Source organism: Poecilia reticulata, chromosome 9 (genome assembly GCF_904066995.2).
Source record: "Poecilia reticulata chromosome 9, P_reticulata-male-v2, whole genome shotgun sequence".
Classification (NCBI taxonomy): Eukaryota; Metazoa; Chordata; class Actinopteri; order Cyprinodontiformes; family Poeciliidae; genus Poecilia; species Poecilia reticulata.
Window position 1 is genome coordinate 30,410,020 of NC_088838.1, and position 21,964 is coordinate 30,431,983.

Consider the following 21,964-nt stretch of genomic DNA (forward strand, 5'->3'; position numbering starts at 1 on the left):
GGTTTTTGTTGTTGTTGTTTTAAGGAAATCCCAGTAGATTAAAGTCAGAACTAAAAGTTTGGTTTTTAGACAAAAAGGACAAACAGGACGAAAGTATTCGGTTCTTTCTTTTTATTGTTACATTTTCCTGACATGCATCATTACTAATCAAAACTTTCTCCAGTTAAAGTCACAAACTTTAAGGAGTTTATTTTGATATTTTTTTAGATCTGATTTCTGCATGTCTCATTTGAAACTCAGTTTGAGATTATAACAAATTAATGGAGCATTTTTTCACGTTTAAAATTTTATTTGTTGTTGTATCCACTATTTAAAACATTTAATGTTTTTTTAATATAATTCTTTCTCTAGCATCCTGAAATGCTTGATATAACTGATCATTAAGGACTTTAAATGTGATACAAGTCACCCTCCTGTAAAAATGTTTTTCCTGATCCACATATAATCCTGACGTATTAAAGCTCTAAAATATTTAAGTTCAGATAAATTTTTGTATTAAATCTACAGTGCAAAGCTTAAACTAATGACAGTCTTGTGGACTCTTATTTTCTTTAGGGTATCTTTCAAACTGCTTTAAATGACAAAATGTTCGGTGATTGTCTTAGATTGTTTTAATTTTATGACAAAAGCCTACACTGAAAAGAAGAAACAGGTTATCCACCTTTAAGAAAATTGAGGTGATTTGTTGCAAGTAATCGAATTAAGTTTGTGTTTAAATTTTGTGTTAAACATTTAAAAAAGTTTGGGTGTAATACCGCCTGATGCACACCAGGGGGCAGTGTTTACACGATGTGCTGCTGACTTTCTGCAGCCTGTTGAATCTTTTAGCTAAAGAGCAGTTCAGATATTTTATGTGATCTGGATCATTCAGGCCCAGTTTTAGTAGAACCGTCCGGTTTTAGGGTAAAAAACCTAAAGCCGGTCATAAATAGTTATATCTATCTCAGCTTCTTCAGGATCTAATAAACACATTAATAAAAAGACTCCCTGCTCATCTTTGGGAAAGTAAGACATGGACATTCACGCTGCTATCGCTCCAAACTGCACAGCCGGGTACAAACATCCATCCTCAGGTTGACATTTACTGTAAGATGGAGATAAGTCTGAAGTTTTTATTGTTCCCTGGGGGGAAATCAGGCAGCAGCTAATTGTGCCAGTGAAAGCTGAGAAAATGGTAAAAGTGATGAAAAGAACTTTAATGAGTTTCTGTCTGACTGTTTCGTTTTGTTGGTTCTGCCTCCTTTGACTTTCAGATTAAATGTTGGTGTGTGATGAAACCGTTAATGTCTAATGGCCGCTCTGTCTCCCCAAACGAGGGCTTTTAAAATGTTTGCATATTTTCTACACTTCGGTCACAGAAAGTGTTAAATCCAACAATATTGTTTGTATTCTGTAAATCTTGAACTTCCAGGAAACGTGAACGCTAAAGAGCAGTTCAGATATTTTATGTGAGCTGGATCATTCAGACCCGGTTTTAGAACCATCCAGTTCTACTAAAAGTGGATTTATTTTAGGGTAGAACCGTCCGGTTCTACTAAAACTGGATTTATTTTAGGGTAGAACCGTCCAGTTCTACTAAAACTGGATTTATTTTAGGGTAGAACCGTCCAGTTCTACTAAAACTGGATTTATTTTAGGGTAGAACCGTCCGGTTCTACTAAAACTGGATTTATTTTAGGGTAGAACCATCCGGTTCTACTAAAACTGGATTTATTTTAGGGTAGAACCGTCCGGTTCTACTAAAACTGGATTTATTTTAGGGTAGAACCGTCCGGTTCTTCTAAAACTGGATTTATTTTAGGGTAGAACCGTCTGGTTCTACTAAAACTGGATTTATTTTAGGGTAGAACCATCTGGTTCTACTAAAACTGGATTTATTTTAGGGCAGAACCATCTGGTTCTACTAAAACTGGATTTATTTTAGGGTAGAACCGTCCGGTTCTACTAAAACTGGATTTATTTTAGGGTAGAACCGTCCGGTTCTACTAAAACTGGATTTATTTTAGGGTAGAACCATCCGGTTCTTCTAAAACTGGATTTATTTTAGGGTAGAACCATCTGGTTCTACTAAAACTGGATTTATTTTAGGGTAGAACCATCCGGTTCTACTAAAACTGGATTTATTTTAGGGTAGAACCATCTGGTTCTACTAAAACTGGATTTATTTTAGGGTAAAACCATCTGGTTCTACTAAAACTGGATTTATTTTAGGGTAGAACCGTCTAGTTCTACTAAAACTGGATTTATTTTAGGGTAGAACCATCCGGTTCTACTAAAACTGGATTTATTTTAGGGTAGAACCATCCGGTTCTACTAAAACTGGATTTATTTTAGGGTAAAACCATCTGGTTCTACTAAAACTGGATTTATTTTAGGGTAGAACCGTCTAGTTCTACTAAAACTGGATTTATTTTAGGGTAGAACCATCCGGTTCTACTAAAACTGGATTTATTTTAGGGTAGAACCATCCGGTTCTACTAAAACTGGATTTATTTTAGGGTAAAACCATCTGGTTCTACTAAAACTGGATTTAATTTAGGGTAGAACAGTCCGGTTCTACTAAAACTGGATTTATTTTAGGGTAGAACCGTCTGGTTCTACTAAAACTGGATTTATTTTAGGGTAGAACCGTCCGGTTCTACTAAAACTGGATTTATTTTAGGGTAGAACCGTCTGGTTCTACTAAAACTGGATTTATTTTAGTGTAGAACCGTCCGGTTCTACTAAAACTGGATTTATTTTAGGGTAGAACCGTCTGGTTCTACTAAAACTGGATTTATTTTAGGGTAGAACTATCCGGTTCTACTAAAACTGGATTTATTTTAGGGTAGAACCGTCTGGTTCTACTAAAACTGGATTTATTTTAGGGTAGAACCGTCCGGTTCTACTAAAACTGGATTTATTTTAGGGTAGAACCGTCCGGTTCTACTAAAACTGGATTTATTTTAGGGTAGAACCGTCTGGTTCTACTAAAACTGGATTTATTTTAGGGTAGAACCGTCCGGTTCTACTAAAACTGGATTTATTTGAGGGTAGAACCGTCCGGTTCTACTAAAACTGGATTTATTTGAGGGTAGAACCATCCGGTTCTACTAAAACTGGATTTATTTTAGGGTAGAACCGTCTGGTTCTTCTATAACTGCTAGGAAATGTGTCAGGTTCATTGTGGTGAACCTGACAATTTCATCTTTAACAAAACAAAAAAAAAGAAAAACGATCCCAAACATAACTTTCTCTAATTCACAGTTTGTTTCATTTTTCTGTAAGAACAATTTTTTTAGTGTCCTCAATCCAAAAATTTATTGTAAATTTTGAAATTTGATTTTGAAAAGATTTGACAAAAACTCAGAACTTTGCGATTAATCTAAGAAATTTTCTAGAAAAAAAAAAAGGAAACTTGAGTTTTAAAAGTTAAAAATTTGCTACAAAAAAGAAATTTTGAGATCATTCAGAAATTTTCTAGAAAAACCAGGAAATTTCTGAGATGCAGTAGTTGGAAATTTGTGAGAAAAAACTCAGAAATTTTCGGGAAAAAGACGGAGAAATATCTGAGTTCCAAAAGTTTGAAATTTGGAGGACCCGCCCCTTCCCATCTTTCCAGAAACTCTGGAGTTAATGGCAGGTATTTTCTAGGAAACACGAGAAAATTGAAGTTAAAGTTAAACTTTAACTAAAACTACTAAAAAACTAACATTTTTAGATTAACCTTTTGACATTACTAGAAAAAAATTAGGAAATTTATGAGTTTCAAAAATTTCTGAAATTTTTAATGTAATGTCGAAAATTTTACAGAAAAATCCCCCGGGAATTTTCTGAGTTTCAAAACTCTAAAATTTGTAATAACCAAAATATGGAATTAATCTAAAAATTAAAAAAATCTGACAAAACTGCAGTTCCAATGGTCAGAAATTTACGAGAAAAAGACTTAGATTTTTTTTTTTTTTACTTTCTTAGATTAAACTCAAAATTTCAAAAACCTTCCTGGCATTTTTTTTTATTTTTCAAGCTCAGAAATGTGATTGTGTTTTCTCCCCCATACAATCTAAAATTTCTGAATTTTATTTTTTTATTGTTGCTCGAAATTTGCTCATCTTTTTTCCATCTATAATGTCCCTAATACACCACCGGAGACTCCTGAGAAACAAATGAAGATGTTTGGTTTTCTTTTTCTTTTGTTTTTAACCTTGGTTAAATAGTTGGTTTCTAAATCTCTTTGTATTTGTGGTGTAAAATCTCACGCTATCCCTGACCTTTCCAAGCGAATGAAGTGAGTAGAATCTCCGGAGACATCAGAACAAGTCCTGATTCCGAGCTGTGGGTTATAATTAGCCCGTGTGTGCAGACGGCAGCAGCATTAGCAGCAGAAAAAGGTAAAACTGCTTCTGATCTGCGCTTTTGGCAGAGGACAAAAGAGCTGAGTGAGATCAGGTTTCTGCCATGTGACACTGTGGAATCTCAGGCCCGCACTCCTGATTAAACATTACACTCTGCAGGTAAGCTAGCAGGTTGATGCACACACACATACACACACACACACAGCTTCACACATACAGACCTAATTATGAAAAATTATGATTTAAGGGAACTATATCATACGTTTATGGACGTAACTAAAATATACTGTAATTAGAGATATAATACCCTTCGTTTTTGTGTTTATGAATATATTTATTAGCTTTCTGAGCTGATGTGCAGTTTACGTCAGCTGCCGGCAAATTACGGCACTCCATAATCCTCATGGCGGTCCGCAAAATGTATCGATTAACCGGATAGAGAAAATATTGTCATTTCGCAGTTTTATTTAACCACGCAAGCTGATTTTGTTCGAAATGTAGCAAAGGATGCATCTGCAGATAAAAAATAAATACTTCTAACATCAACATTTGAAAAGCTCAACCATCTGCTTCCTGTTTCATCACATTTGGTGTAAATTGACGGCTTATTTCTTGGCTTCTCGAAGAGATCTGAATCAGGTATGTTCTGCATCATACATGATAAGGAAATAATAACGTGAAGATCCATATTAATCCCACGTGCATAGAAAAAGGCTAATTGTGGATTAAAGAGTTTTATAATATAAAAACATCCAAAACCACTCAGTGAGGTTTCTGACATTATTTATTAAAGTAATGATACTTTCTGAACTTTTAAGCATTTAAAAAGTTTCAAACAGAAATTTTAAAGGATTTTATCAGAATTTTATGTCATAAATAAAAGTATTGTATATGAATGGATGAAGGTGACATGTTTTTAAAAATGTTTAGGGTTTTTCCTCGTAATTTAATCTCAGTAGAAATGCAGCTGCTCTATTTCTGTCCTCTGAGGTTTATTACACTGTAAAATCACAAAATCATATCAAGTTGGTCTAGTTTGTCATGCAAATATCATAGTGCGCTTGAAATAAAACAGAACTAACTTGTAACTTTCCAGCAAGACACATGAGCTTGTGTTAAGTAAGTAAACATATCCCTAATATTCATGAAAAATCAATATTGATTATTTCACTTATGACAATACATGTTTCCCATATTACAGGTGAAATAATCTGCCAGTGGAAATAGTACTTTTTACTTTTATACTAATAAGGGAATGAAGTAAGAGAATAAAGTTGTATTATTAGTTCTGCCCTGTAATGTTGGCTTTGTGCTGGAAGTCAGGGGTGTCCAAAGTGGGGCCTGGGTGCCATTTGTGGCCCTTGAAAGGATTTTATTTGGCCCCAAGTCAAGAATGGTAAAAATGTAGCCAAAAAAACAGAAAACAATAGATGACCCAAAAAGTTTGGAAATTGTTTGTTTTTCTTTTAATAAGGCGACTTGATGCACAGATTTCATTTAAAATGTTTATTGTTTACCAGAAAATCACCGTAAATACATTTTTGCATTTTTAATTTAATGACATTTATAGTCTGCCAGAGGCTAAAAGTTTGTACTGTAAGTTTTATATTAATAATAAAATGAAAACGCGCAGAAAGACCCTGCAGGGAGGAGAAATGATTCATTATTTCTATAAACCTCAGATTTTGCAGCAGTAAATGAGATTACAGGGCGAATCCCTCAGATGATCCAAATTCCTCTCTCGCTTGTGGTTTAATCCCAATCCCGCAGAAGCGGAGTCCCCATCATGTGAGATTATGATCGGTGGAGGAGGGAGGGCGGGATTGTGGAGGCAGCAGCGGACAGAGGTGGGACGTCCTCCCGGGGAGAGGAGGGAGAAGAAGTGGCTGCAAACTCCGACCGCCTCTCTCAGTCATGCGCCTCGGCTTTTAAAGGACTCCCGGCTACTGCTGGTTCTGGTTCTGCGGGGCTTTATCTCAAAAAGTGAAGAAGAGTTGGACCGAGCAGTGAGGAAGAGGAGGATACTTTCCCAGGTTACCGGATCGCGCTGCATTCCAACCCCGGAGCGCAGCGCTCAGGACTCGGACCCGGCGCGCTCCGTCTCTCCGCTCCTGATTTCTTTCATTCTTATTTTTTGTTTTTACACATATTCATACATTCGCTTCTTCTGGCTCTGTTGGATCTCTGCAGCGATGACGCACAAAGGGAATCGCTTTTATTTCTAACTAGAAACGCTTAAAAGCACAGAGGGGGGTTTCTCCTCCGGAGTGGATCTGGATTTCTCGCCCGCTGCAGGTCCGACCATGAGCGCCGGATGGTGGGTGTTTGTTGGCGCTCTGGTGGGGGTCCTCACCGTCCCCAAAGCGGCACACGGTTGGTGTATTATTTTTGGTCTCTGTTTTTTTTTTTTTTTTAATCCAGTTGTCGGGTTTGTTATGTAGGTCAGGAGGAGTTGTGGAGGGCAATCATGCGCTTCTGCAGCAGAGCTGAGGAGCCGGAATTTGATCTGATTGTGGGTGATTTTTCTCCACACTTCTCTCTGGTGGAGAGGAGAAAGTTGTGATCAGAATGATAACTTTACATTTTACACAGACGTGGGCAGAGTACCCAAAATATGTACTCAAGTAAGACTAGAACTACTACATGTTTTTATTAAGTAAAAGTACAAAAGTATTGGTAAAAAGTCTACTAAAGTACTAACTGATCAAATGATCAATCATTTAATATTTAAAAATTACATCTTCAGATGGACCAAATTCTAAAGTTAAGCGTAAATTTTGGACTTTTAAGGATGAAAATAAGTAACAAGAAATAAAATCAGGCACAATAAATTTTTCTGAATCGGTTTCTTTCAATAAAAAACTTATCAAACTTTAACAGAAGCTGCAGGTGTGAGTTTGTGTCTGGTGAATTTTTGGTTGAAACATGTTTGTTACTCATTCAGTGACGTTACCCACAGTGGGTAGAGAATCCAGAAATGGATGATAGATAGCACAGAGTCATTAACTTTTCAGCAGTTCCTCCACCTGAACAGACATAAAGCAGCTATGGATGTTTTTAGATTATGTTGATTTATTAACTTTTCAGCAATCTCTCTACATGAACAGGCATATGGAAACTATAGATGTGCTTAGATTGTTGATTTATTAACTTTTCAGCAATTCCTCTGCATGAACGAGCGTAGCTATGGATGTTTTTAGACTATTTTGATTCAGTAGCTTTTCAGCAATCCCTCCACTGGAATAAGCAAATGGCAACTGTGGGTGTGTGTAAATTTTTTATTTAGTCACTTTTCAGCCGCCGTTTCATGTTAACAGTCCTGAAGCAACTGTGGATGTAGATTATGTCTTGTAACTTTTCAGCAATCCCTTCACCTGCACAAGCAAGTGGCAACCATGAATGTCCTTAGATTATGTTGATTTAGTAACTTTTCAGTAATCTCTCCATCTGAACAAACATGTGGTAGCTGTGCATTAAATTATTTTGATTGAATAATTTGTTCAGTAATCTCTCCACTTGAGAAAGAAGAAGACAGTGGTGGGCGTGTGTGGATAATGTTAGTTTAGTAACTTTTCAGCAATCCCTCCACATGAACAAGCATCAGGTAACAGTGGATGCAGATTATATTGACTGAATTTTTCAGCAGTCCCCTCACCTGAACCATGTGGCAACCATGGATTTTTGTAGATTATGCTGATTTGGTAACTTTTCAGCAATCTCTGCACATAATCAAACCTGTGGTGGCCATGGATGTGCTTAAGTTATGTTGATGTAGTAACTTGCCAGCAATCCCTCCACCTGAGCAAGCTCAAGGCAGCTGTGGATATGAATAGTTTGTTGATTTAGTAATGTTTCAGCAATCCCATTTCCTGAAAACATGAGGCAGCTGTAAATGTGTGTCAATTATTTTTCATTTAGTAACTTTTCAGCAATCCCCCCCACCTGAACAGTAAAATGCCAGGAGAAACGTAGCTAGACAGATACATTTTTCAGAGTATCTCAGTCTTTATTAGAACCTGCCTGAGTGGTTGAAAGACAGGCTGTGTGTTTCTACAAAACACACACAGTTAATGAGAAGACTTCGCGTCTCTTGATCTGCAAATCTGCAAAACTTCAAAGTCAGTTTGAGAATTCAAAGAGAGCCCCGACTAAATTAGGATCAACCGCATGTTTTTATTGTTAACTGTTTACGCTTCACATTCATCAGTCTGTGCCAGAATCTGACCGGAGAAACAGCTTGTTGTGTGAGTTGTGCATTTTTATCCCTCTAAACAGCCAAACGCTTTGAAACTTATCCCTCGTTGCCTCTTAAATATTTATCAGGCTGCATCAAATCAGAAAAAACCCAGCCTGCGCTCAATTACAGTATCCGCTTCCCATGTCTCAGAGCGCGTCGTAGACAGAATCATAAGCAGAACCGGGAAGCAGTTCCTCAACAGAACTGTTCTCTTCCCCTCCCTGAACCTTTTTGAGTTCTGATCACCTCCAGGAAAGAAAAGATCCACGTTGAAAACTTTATATTTTACTCCCCAAATCATTAATCGCCTCATCTCAGCGTGCATCCAATCTGCCCGGCAGCTGCTGCTTCAGTAGCATTCAAAGTTTGATGCTCCTCTGAAAATAAAACACATCAGCTATAAATGTTGGAGCGATATCGACGGCTGCAGGAGGTAACAAGAGGAGGGTGGGCAAAGGGTTGAAGTCGAAGACAAGGATTGTGCTTTTATATTTATTCTTTTAGCTCAGGTTCCTTTGTAGCTTCCAAATACGGTGGCGAATTAGCGCCAATGTAGATAGAAAAAGGAGTAAATTTCTGCCAAAAGACTCAGAAATGTTAGATTTCTGAGATTAATCCAAGAAATTTTCTACAAAAAACATGGAAATGTCAGAGTTTGAAAGGTTGAATATTTTCCAGAATTTATTTTTTATTTTTTAAATTGGGAGGTTTCTGAGTTTGAGAAGTCAAAAAGTTGCTAGAAAACATCTCAGAACTTTTTTAAATAGTAAAAACATGGACATTTCTGACCTTGAAAAGTTAAAAAAATTTTAGAAAAAAAAATTCTAGAAAAAAACAGAAATTTTTTTAAGTGAATCTGAGAATTTTTCAAGTAAAACTTGGACATTTCTGACCTTGAAAAGTCAAAATTTTTCTAGAAAAAAACTGCATTTTTTTTTTGAAAAAATTGAGATTAATTTAAAAAAAGATAATTTCTCAGTTTCAAAAATCAACAATTTGATATAAGAAAAACTCAGAAATTTTTAGATTAATTTCAGAAAAATTTTAGAAAAAAGTATAATTTCTGAGTTTCAAAAATCGAAAATGTGCTAAAAAAGCCTCAGAAATATTGATTTCAGAAATTTTCAGGGAGAAAAAACTAAATTTTTTGAGATTCAACAGCTGAAAATTTGCTAAAAATAAATTTTAAACATTGAGATCAATTTCTGAATTTTTTGAGAAATAAATGCAACATTCTGAAAGTCAAAAGTCGAAAATATTCGTCTTTTGGAAATTTTTTGAGTTTACTGATGAGCATGTTTTGTGATCTTGTTAGTAAGTTAAAATTGCAGGATGTTTAATCTTGTAATTATCCATGTGGACGCTAATTTCAAACCTTATATAGATGAAGAAGCAAGAGCTTTATTTGAAATTTTGCGAGAACAAAACCACTACATTTTAATTGGGACTAAATCTTTTGCTGACTGTGCAGGAAAATATCTTATTTTCAGTCCAATAAAACCAGAAACAAAAACATTTCAATGCACTTTGACAGTTTACATCAAAACCTCCTATGAAAACAATCTTAATGAAACTCCAGACCAGATTACAGGAAGCGTTTTCTTGTCTCCTGAAGACGGCGATTGGTTGGTTGGTTGGTTGGTTGGTTGGTTGATCGGTTAATAAATGCCCTGCAGTAATTGGTTTAAAGTCTGATCTGTTGGAAACAGTTTTCATTACTGGCAGAAGTGCAACATGAACCTCCTCAGTGGATTCGATCTGAACTGATTAAAGTGCCAGATTATATTTTGCTGAGTTCTCTTTCTGTCATGCAGACACATGACAAAGCAGCGACATTAACAGATTTGCTGTCGGCATTTTTAATGAGGACAATAACCGTAGGCTGTTTTTTTTTCAGAGCTTTATGATAAATGTTTACTTCTGGCTCTTCTTTCCCCTGAGACGTCTCACGTTTTCTCAGTCGTGTGACGCTGAGCTCGGACCCCAAGCTGTTCCGAGGCGTTGCTCCGTACGTCTGTCTGTCTGTGTTTTCTTAACGTTTGGCCCTTAAATTGAGCAGAGATTACCACCAACACCCACCCTGTCATCTCAGTTTAGGGACACAAGCTTTTGTTTCCCTTTGAGGGGCTTTAATGGTCACTGTTTGTGTTGGTCTGAATGTAAATGAGCTTAAATCCTTTAATTGGGGCTAAGAAATATCAAATGTTCAATCAGAATGTCAGAAAGGTTTGTTTTAATGTCAGTTAATAGTTTTATGGGAGGATTTGCCCTTCAGCACTCGTTTTCTTTTGGGAAACTACTAAAGCTGAATCGATTAATCACGATTAGTCATGATTAATTGTGATTAATCGATTATTGAAATGATTCTCAACTAATTTAGTAATCTATTTACTTGTTAACTGAAGTATACAGACTCAGAAAAAGGTCCCTTGCTGAAAATATAACTAACTCAGAGCAGTAATTAAGCCAAAACCGTTAAAAAAATATACATTTTGCATTTAAATTAAAAATACTACTTTTTTCTGTAAATATTTTCTGTACCCTGAACTCCTCAGGTAGCAGTTTTAGCTTCACCTGGTTCAAATTCTATGAAAAAAGTCACTTATTATGCACCTTTTGCTATCCAATAATTATTTGTTATTCAAAGAAATAATCAACAGATAATTTTCTGCATTGTATTGATAAGTCCAGCAGAAACGACGGAGCTTTTCACATTACGTAGCTGCAGATGCATCCTTTGCTTTAAGTGTTCACCAAAGGAATGTTGGTAAGAAAATGTTTATTGAATTGGTTTGCATCTATCAATATATTTCTAATATTAAATAAAAAATGTCTAGAATATGCCGGTTTTTAAAATTCAATTAATCGATATAACCATTTAAAATACTCCCACTTCCATGATGATGCTCTTTAAGTGTCCGTGTGTTCAGGTAATCTGCAGCTAATTTTATGACACAATTAGCCTTGGCTAACATTTGCAAAATGCCAGTTTGCCATAACTTGCTTGTTTTTTGTATTGCATTTGTACCATGAAGCTGGTAAACTCAGTGAAATTGGAAATCTATCAACACTGACCTTTAAAATGCAATATTCCTCCCAAACACATGAAAGATCTGACGGGTTATTATAGTATGTTGTTAATCCAGTTGTACAATATCTGTCACTCTGTTTTCTATGTTGCCATGTATTTAAAGTATCCGAGCCACTTTTGATACACTCCTGATTTTAATACTTAATATGTAATGTGAAAAGTATAAAATTAAAAGTTTAACTGGGTCAGAACAGGATCTTCTTTTGCTTTGATGTCAAAGTTTTGTATTTCCTTCTACTTTTAAGCATCAGCTGACCAACTTTGAATAAGGACAACATGAGCCAGTTTATTAAAAAATAAAGTGATTCTCTCAGTATGACTTTAAGCTTCAAGCATCCAGCATCCTGAGGTGAGAGAATCTTAACCAGTTTTGTAAAATTCAACACAGCGTCAAATTCTCTCACCCACAGGGGTGCAAAACCGATCTTTTAACACACACGACTAATTAAAAACGAGGTGAGACGTTTGCTGGATGATAAATTATTGCGATAAATTATATTATTTTTAGACCATCTTAAGGTAATATAATAGTAATAGCATGAAAATGGAAGAACATGTTCTCAAGGATCGATAAATTTTGAATTCTAGTGAACTTTTAACACTGGAATTGGAAAACATTTTAAATATCCAAAATAACTCAACAAAACAGAAACAACACATAAAATTTATCATAAAGTTGCCCTTCAAAATAAGGGCTTTTTGAGACCGAAGCACCAGACAGAAGACCTTTATCATCCAGTTTTTGGTAGAGAGTAAAAAGAAAACTGACAAAGCATGCTCATTTAAATTTATCATGTGGTTAATTAATTTATTGCCAGTCTAGTGAGGCTGCCTTCATTTTCACTTTTTCACATTTTGTTATCATTCCATGTTATTTTCAGAAATATTACGTCTTAGAACAGAAACACACACTGCCTGACATTTTATGAAATCTCTTAAATCTGAAGTTCTCACTGTAATCCACGTTTAGTCCCTGGATAACCAGATTCCAGGATCTTTTTATCCATCTGCTGGTTTTCTTTGTGTTGCTGAGACGTATTGATCACTTTTTGAATCTGGACAGCTCTTAACAACCCACCAAGGGATCATAAAACCTGACCTTACACACTGAATAGGATCAATTACTTCCTCATGTGTGTGTTTTTAAAGCACCTGCAGTCATTTTGACCTCACTCAGTCCAAACCGGACTCTAACTCCGTTTCCTTCCTCTGTTTTCATCCCAGGAGCTTGTCTCTTCGAGGGATCGCTCTACGCGGTAGGTGCTTCAAAACTTCCTTTTTGCTGTTTAATTAAGATTTCCGCCTCATCTGGGTGCAAAGTTTGGTTCGTCTGCAAAGCCTGACGGAGGAAACGCTCATGCATTATTTACGGGGGACTTTGCCGGTTTAGTGAGACTGACAGATGAAGCTGTTAAGTGTCTCCATGCAAAGATGGGTGATAAAAGGAGTACATATCATATCAGTGGGGATTAGTGCACATCCTCTGTCAGAAACGAAGCAGAGGGGATGCGGCTCATCTATAATGCAAGCCGGATACTGAGTTTGTGGATGATAATGGTGATGATGCTGCTCTGCGTCAGGCTCCCGCTGCTCCGCTTGCAGAACTTTTTTAATTTTCTGCTTCTGTCGGGTGTTGGCAATAAGAGGTTTTTGCTTTTATCACATGCTCTTTCAGCTGTGCTCGTATTCTGGCTTTAGATTTGCTGTTGAAATAAGTCATGTTTGCTTTGTTCCCCTGCAGAAGAAGCTGATGTATTCACTCAAATGCAGTTCAAGTCAGTTTTTAAAATCTCAGAGAAGCTAAAACCAGAAAGCTTAGTCATTTTTTCCCCCGTATCAGATGATTTATTCAGGAAACTTGGGAGAGACGACTCATGATTGGTCAAGTTATTTTCCAGAATGACTCAGAACATTTGTCTGTTTTTCCTCTGCTTTTTGCTTCAATGTTTAATTCTTTTCTCAGTGTTTTTAAATGTTTTAATTATTGTTTTCATGCCTAATTCAACGTTTTAACCAGAAAATTGATTGGAGACTGGCGTATTTACCACATTATTTCAACATTTTAATCTTGAAGTGGGATGTTGAAGAAAACACACAAACGCACGCACGCACGCACGCACACACGCACACACACACACACACACACCCCAATTAACATATTTATGTGACTTTTCATTAGAAATTGTTGAGTGGGAAATAAGAGCAGGTTGTCATTTCAGAGTGCGTTGTGCATGCAGAAAAATACAATAGAGGCACATAATGTGAACTTACATGTTGCCGAGAAATCACTTAAACCTTTTTCCATTATTTATCCAAATTATACAGAAAGGCTTAAGAATTGTACTTTTACCCAACAGACATGTTAAACACATTTGCATGTTAAATAATTAGATTTTTCTTTTACTCCATTGGTCCTGGTGCTTGACACTTATCACTTTTATCATTTTAAACTGTAAATGTTACTGTGGATTAAATCTGCCTGTAGAAAAATCTGTAGAGGAAGTGAATTTAAAATATGCAACTACTACTTTACTGAACTTTTTTTGTTATTTCTGGGAATCTTTACAGTAAAACGGTGTGTTTTGGCCGTTGTAGATACAGTAGAAAAGAGAAAGGAGGAGAAAGAACTTGGACATTTTGAGCTTAATCTCGGAGTTCTAGAAAAAACGTGTAACATTTTTTAGTTTAAAGAGTTACGGGTTGTTGCTACGCAACCTAAGAGTGAGTGAGTTGATTCCACCAACGTTTCTTAGCTGGCAGTGAGATGTTGAGCAGCTGAAGTATTTCCTCTGCCTACATCTCCCAGAATGCTGTGCGGTTCTGGATTGAAGTTCAGTGTTGAATACATCGTTCCCACAAGTCCGAACCGGATAAAAGCTACATTAGCTTGGCTATTTTTGCTAATTCAGCAGTAAATATCACTGATATTTATCTTAGTATTGGACAAAGGTGAGTAGAGTACTCAAAAACTGAGATGGGGTAATTCTTGTAATGCATTTATATTGTTTATAAATTAGATTGGAACAATGTGAAAGCTTGTTCTAAGCCAGTGGCTTGTTTATTGTTGTCATAGCAACTCCATAGCAACTGCCTGCCAAGATGGCTAACAGTTACAACATTCATACAAGTGACTTCACATGAGAACTATGTATAGATTGAATCATAGATATTATCTGTTGATATTGATTACTTGTCTATTGCGATATTATATTGTCCAGTCCTGTTGGTGATCCTGATCTGAAAGTGGTCGATAATTGTTGAGATTCAGAGAAATCCAGCAACAGGGGCCTTCGATTCACTCCAGTTCAAATTCAGAAATACTTTATTGATCCAAAAGGGAAATTAAATGTTGTTGAAACTCTCATTAATTCGTTTTATTTGAGTTTACTGTAAATAGTGATGGCAGGACATTTTTGCAGCTTTGCTCATGTTTTAGCTCAACAACCTTGAAGCATCTTTTTATCTCATCTTGAATTTTCTCAGAGCCTCCGAGAAGCGATGAGTTACTTTTCAGCAGAAGATTACGGTTGTACGAATGCTGTGAGGAAAATGGATCAAAAGTGGGCAGTAAAGACATTTAACATCAGGGTGCACTTTTGAGCTTGAAGGGTTTTCTTTTTTGTCTCCTTTTTTATAAGTCAAATTTGACAGGAAAGGAATGCAATCCGGTTCCTTGTGCTTCAGAAAACTACCACCTGTGTCAGGCAGCAACTGGTAATCTCACTTAAAACCCCCTAAACATGGTTCTGTGTGCTGTGGTTGTTGTTCCCAGGCTGAATAATGAGGAACTCCAGCTTGTTCTCCTGCAGTTTTCAGGATAATTACAGTAAAGCTCAAAAAAATGTACCTGCAATCATGTAAAGGCACAAGAACACATCCTGCTTCCCTTTCGCCTGGCTTTTCAAGGGGGATAATTTCAGAAAGTGTAAAAGGTAGTAGTTGTTTGGGCATTGAGGATGAGAAAGGAGGAAGGGAAAGGAGGAGGAGGGGACTTGGTGGCGAAAAAGGCAGGAGAACAGGTGGGATGTCTAAGCATGTTTAAACACCGTTTGCAGAAAAAAAGACCCTTTACTTCAGGAGTTCAAAGTGAAAAACCCCACACCTGGGCTGGTGGGAAGATGGAAACAAACGGGAAAAGAAAACATTCAGATAAAAGTCCATGTTGGAGCCTGCAGGCCTCCCTGCTTCTTAATTGTTTTTATCAAAATCTGAATTCCTTATTTAATTAATGTTCTGGAATTAAGCTTGATTGATTGGTGGCGATAAAATACTTTTTATATATCAGAGTATAAACAAAAATCGCTCTGATCTCTCTCCAGTTCTGCTCATGGCATTGCAAGGATAAAAACAGATCAAAGTTTAATCAGTAGGGAAAATCATAAGTGCACCATTAATTTTCCACGGTAACAATAATTTTCAAGTTTTTAAGTTTTTATCTGTTAAAAGGAAAGGACATCAATTTATAAATATAAAATTTTTGTTTCTATTTCTTTTTTAGCTGACATTGTCTTTTGTCTGGATGGATAACAATAATAGCCTTCAACAGTAGGTCGCTAATGTTAGCTGCTAACGATGTTGGCCACTAACAGTAGCCACAAAAAAATAAAAAACAGTTGATAGAGGACGCTAATATTGGGCGCCAACAAATATTAATAACCAAATAGGTTTAGAGTACCAGAAATTGTACTCAATATGTTTTTATTCTTGTAGAAAAGATGAATTGTGTCTGTAAACATGTTGGGTTGTAAATAAAACAAACATTTACTTTATGGAGACTTTACGTTTCTTGATGGTGTTTTAAAATATATAACTGGTACGCTTGAAGCTGCATGGCAAGTTGTTTTTAAAGCAGTTGAATTATGTTATACAACTTTGTTTTTAACACTCCTACTGGCACTTAATTGGTTCCCCATATCAGTAACATTGACCACCATTGTTAGCTGTAACTTGAGAGGCCACTGTTTGATTTTATATGAATATGTAAATACCTTGAGGATTTATCACCTGGTTCTCAAGTCAATGCAGAAAACACGTGTTGCTTTCAGATTTACCACTTTGGCCCTGAGAGACATGAGATAATTTCACTTATTTCCAGGAGACCAAACAAGTCAGAAACATGCTGCTTCTGTAGAAACATGCTTGATTGACAAGAAGCAATATGGACTCACAGATGGCCGTGAATATGCAGAAACGACTCTCTGCTTTGCAGTAGAGTTGAAGTTGTTTGACAGCAGCCATATGGGGAAACGGCTTAAGGAGCAGCTCCGGCTCTGCACAGGCTACTGAAATGTGTCTGATCAAAATCTTATATCTTTGGGGTGATTAAAAAAAAAGCTGCGTCTGCGTCAACCTGCAGCTGGTCTGCAGGAGATGTGCCCTGATTCCAAAATGAGTCAGAAGCCGCTAAAATCAGGCGTTACGGTCCGTGCTGCGCATGAATGATGAAGGCACCACACACAACACGACTCAATGGGGTTCTTGATGAAACTGAATGTAAGATTATTTCTAGGCTTTGATTGTCTTCTTGGTGTGTTTGGAGACTTTCTCGATGTTTTTGGGTAGCTGTAATCACTTAAACTTTAACGACAAACCACTGCCGGCTCGCTTTGTTCACTTCGGAGGAGTTTCAGGAACCAATAGATGGTATTTGGTTGTTACACACAGACGGCATCTTGATGAATTTTTTATTACGCTATTTTATTTACATCTTTTCTGCATTAAAAATGAGTTGGCTCTATTATAAAGAAGCAGCAGCTCATCAGTGAGGACTGCCAGTCATTAAGCTGCCAACAAGGAGAAGAGTTATTCTTGTGTGACCTGTTCTTATTGCAGCAGATGTATAGCAGGTAAAATCTACGGTTAAAGCTGCAGTCTGTAACTTTTATAAAAAAGTTTTTTCCTTATTTGTTAAAACTGTAATCATGTTGTGACAGTTTTATTATGAGACCGATAATCTGAAAAGCTCGATCTCCTCCACTTCCTCCCTGAGTTATTCACCACTCCCAACCAAAAACAACCAATCCGAGCCAGGAGGCGGATCTTAGCGCTATCAATCAATGTTGCTAATTGAGCTATTGGCAAAGAAACAACTTAGCCTTTTATCCACCATGATTGGTGGCTAAGCTAACTAGCCTTAGCATTCCTGATAGGCTAAGTTGCAGTTAAGCTTCTGTAGTTTAGGTGAGAGCAGAGTGAGAGGGTGATTGACAGCACTAAGACCCTCCTCCTGCCTCTAATTGGTTGTTTTTGGAAACATTTGCACATTTACAGAGGTGGGATTAAAAGATGAGGTTGAACTTGAACCTCTTTGTATTGATTTTTGTGACTGGTAAAGTCAGCAATCATGTCAGGTATTAACTCAGTGAAGATCAATGTTTTATAATGCTTAAGTGGAAATAAATGTGTGTTACAAAGTTTTTACTTGTTTTAATGTTTGTTTGGTGATAGCAGCTGAGAAGAGAGGCAATCTTGAGTTACATGCAGACAAAACTGAAATAATTATGTTTGCACCAGAAAAATGCATGAAGACGCCTGGACCTCTCAATTGTTTGGTTATGAGGAATATAACTAAAATGATTAATCAAATTATTCAAGCTATTGTTGGCTAATTTTGTAACCAATTAATCGTTATCAGAATATTACTAATTCAAAAAAGGCAATGCGCTGAAAAAACACAGTCAGAGCAGTAATTAGGCAAAAACTATGCAAATAATACATATACTTGAATTTCGGATCAAAAATAAACTTTGCCTGTAAATATATTTTACCCAGAAATCCTCAGGTGGCATTTTTAGCATTTCAAAATGTATCATTTAACCAGTTCAGCTGTTTTATACAACAGATGAAAACAAGTATATACCTCAATACTTTTTTATAAGAAAATAAACATTGTATTGCCTAGCATACAGTAACATTGCCTTCCTTTATTAAATTCAAATTTAATTAAAACTGTGCAACTTGAACAAAGTTTTTTCATATCTTAAATGAAATTCAGTTTTGGCTTTCCTGCTTATCTGAATATTTTTATGCATTTGTTGAGGCTGCATACTCCAGTTAATGATTAATATTTTACTACATTAGTTGATGATTTTTTTCAATAATTGATTAATCATGATTAATCCGATTAATACTTTCCTTTCAGCAGGTTGAACAGAAACCATTCCAGTACAGTATTTTGGCTTACAGTCTGTGAAAACTTCTTAGATCAATTTGTAATTTATTAGATTTAATTTTAAGCAAGTCATTATTCAGACTGAGTCTCTAACTTTCTGAGACTCTATAAATTGCTGTTGATTATTGTCATCAGTTTTAATGCTCAGCATGTGTTTTCACAAGGTGAGTCATAACAGCTTTATGCTTTCTAAACTTTCATTTTAGATTCATTCTTTACACTTACTGTTTGAAGGTGTTTTTTCGGACTACATTTAAACCAAATCCATCTTCATAATGATGACTACATGTCATGTGGAGTCGGTGGCTGAATAATATGAAATGGCTTTAGTAATTGTAGATGAACAGCATGATTTTCAGAGTGCAGCTATTGATCACTGCAGTCATTTGGTTCCCTTTACATCATAAATACAGCTGCTTGTGTCTCCTTTATCTCCTCATTGTACCATGGTGGGCCTTCTTCTTCTTCACTCAATCAAATTTTGTTCTGTTGAAAACATTTCATATCATTATAGCAGCTCCTGGAGCCTAAAATGTTGACCAGGTCCACTCTATGTGCTGACCTACACACAGACATGCTGGAAATAATCAATATACACTTTGCAAAATTAAAAAACTGCTAGGCGACAATGACTACCAGCAGTTTTAGCTGTCAAGTTGTTAAACTGATAAATCTTAGCATGTGATATATAAAAGAAAAAAAGGCAAAGCAGTGCTTTGTTACTAATTGTCAACACTATGACAACTAGGATAACAAGATAAGGAAAAAGTTGGACAGCTATGCTAGCTTTACGTTGACAACTTTAGCACCTAGATGTGCTAAAGTTTTTTAAGAAGAAAAAGACGACTCATACGCAGACCATCAGTAGATAAGATGTTTAACCACCTTTATGTTCATACGATCACTTATTAGTAATCTTAAAATAAACATCAAGCTTGAAAACATTAAACTGTAACGGACTGAATGTTTTGATGTTTGCGTTCTGAAATATTTGAGTTGCTACGGCAACGGGTATGCATGTAGCTTAGAGAGGGCGGGAAAAAATAAGACTAAAAGTGGTTCTGAATTGTTATTCGACGGTTTTTCTGTGTTATTTTTCACCTTTCTTGTGGTGCGCTGCGCTAAATTAATAATACCTACATCTCCAGGTTTCATTTTATTAACGGGATTGTTGTACAGCGGCAGCGCGGCTATCGATAGCAAGTAAAACAAAATAAACGTCTTTGTCCTCCAGGCGGAGTTGTGCGCATGTGCAAAATTTCCGGATGTAAACAAACCGTCTACAAACAACAAGCAATATGTCTAACGACGTGAGAACAGGACGAAGTGAGCTCTCTTTGTGTACTTTTTTAGCTGGATTTGAAGTCTTGAACGGAACCCTGGAAGCTGAACGCTTATTATTTCCGGTTAGTTTAACAGATGGCGGGTTCGTGTTCATAAGTGAGCGTTAACTGGTGTGAAGTCTGAACTGCATTAACATGCGCCGAGAGGTGAAATTTAGAGGACCACTGATGCAGAACAACAGGTAAACACTCCCTGTGTTTCACTCCTCTTTCAGGGAGTCAGTTATTACTCTTCATGCTTTAAATTACCCTTGTGGACAAATAAAGGGACTTGAATTAAAGTTAGTTTTAGATTAGAGTAGCATAGAAATATTCTTTATTGTCCCCCAGTGAGGAAATTCAGGTGAAAATTTTTTATTTGTAGCTTAAATTGATGTGATACTAAAAATCTAGTTACTTTTATAGTGATATTTTGTCAAGTTCTGCTTTCCAAGTATAATTTTGTTGTTATATCTCCTAAGGGGGCAAAATGACAAGCACCTCCAGGCTACACCAGCAGCTGCTGCTGCATTCAGTAAACAAACAGGTTAAAGTCAGGAAAATGTTGAATACTTGGACATAAACATGGATCAGAAACACGGGTGTGCAGGATTTGCTAAGTAGAGGTTTCTGCACCTTTCTGTAAGTCAACCAATCTGTGCAAACACCGGAAACCTAAACATGAACTTAATCTATGAGGAAACATTCAGAAAGTGACAAATCTATGCAGGAGATTTAGCCAAAACGGAACTGTCAAACTAAAATAAACTCTGAGCAAATTTGTAGTCAAAATAACTTATTATATTATATTATATTATTATATTATTTAGAAGTCATTTATTTTGTTTTTTTCAGCTTGTTGGTGTTTTATAATTTATTTTGTGACTTATTTGGTAACAAGTTTGGTGTTTTTTCACAAATTATTGAAGTAAATTATATTGTAATGGCCTACACTTAAGTAAATAGTTGGTCATATTTTTCATGGCAAGATTAAATAAGAATATATCAGGAAAAAAATCATCAAAACAATCTTTGTTGTTTTGCAATAGATGCATTTTTCCATGACATTTAATCATTTAAAATCAGTTGGATGTTGGCATTGATCAGTAGTAATCATAATTATGTTTATTTCATAATCAAGCAACCCTTTTTGCATATAAATCAGATTTAAAAAGGTTTTTAAGTATAATTTTTTTTTTTTATTATACATTAATTGGCTTTTTAAAAAAAAAACGCTTAGTCTAGTTTTTAAATCTATATATTATTCAGATAAAACAAAAAAGTTTGGAAATGTTTTCAAATGTTAAAAAATCAAAATTTAGCCACCAATGTTTTTAGTCGTTAACAAATGGGAAAAGGAAGGATTAAATGTTTTCACTACCAAAACCACTTCAAATATTTTACGTGTAATTTCAGTCGTGCACATCTTTCTGGGAGTTATTTCTGTACAAATCTATGCATTAGTCAGATAAAAATAATAATTAAAGCTCTTAAGTGTTAACTAATGGTCACAAATTAAAAAAAATCTAATTAACCAGATAAAATATGTTGTCATCATCATCAAATAATCTGAATATGTCACGATCCACATTTTACTATTATAAGAGGCCCTAAAACAGTCCAATAGGCAGAACTGACCAGACTAAGATCTCATTATTTAAGAATTATTTTGTGCAAAACATGTAATGGACATGTTTTGAATCGCCAATAGACATATTCTAACATGTTCAAGGAAGCATAATAGACCACTTTAAAAAAGAAATCAGCCATAAAACTCTGCAAAGGGAAAATCCAACGTTCTCCATGCAG

General features: G+C 35.9%; 1 protein-coding gene and 2 long non-coding RNA genes across 3 annotated transcripts in view; all 3 read left to right on the forward strand.

Moving 5' to 3' along the window:
- Positions 1 to 6,172: 6,172 nt before the first annotated feature.
- The window catches only part of fras1 (Fraser extracellular matrix complex subunit 1), a 270,024-nt gene continuing 254,232 nt past the window's right edge, over positions 6,173 to 21,964 (forward strand). Inside the window, exons 1-2 of the mRNA XM_017306806.2 lie at positions 6,173 to 6,707; positions 12,887 to 12,918. Of these exons, the coding sequence (XP_017162295.2) occupies positions 6,638 to 6,707; positions 12,887 to 12,918 (102 nt within the window). The 5' untranslated portion in view covers positions 6,173 to 6,637. The remainder of the gene's footprint in view (positions 6,708 to 12,886; positions 12,919 to 21,964) is intronic.
- On the forward strand, positions 12,926 to 15,255 carry LOC103469820 (uncharacterized). Its single transcript, XR_534407.3, has 2 exons — positions 12,926 to 14,611; positions 15,146 to 15,255. It is a non-coding gene; the product is annotated as an uncharacterized LOC103469820 (long non-coding RNA).
- On the forward strand, positions 18,907 to 20,930 carry LOC145552866 (uncharacterized). The gene is made up of 3 exons (XR_014088985.1): positions 18,907 to 20,159; positions 20,245 to 20,358; positions 20,638 to 20,930. It is a non-coding gene; the product is annotated as an uncharacterized LOC145552866 (long non-coding RNA).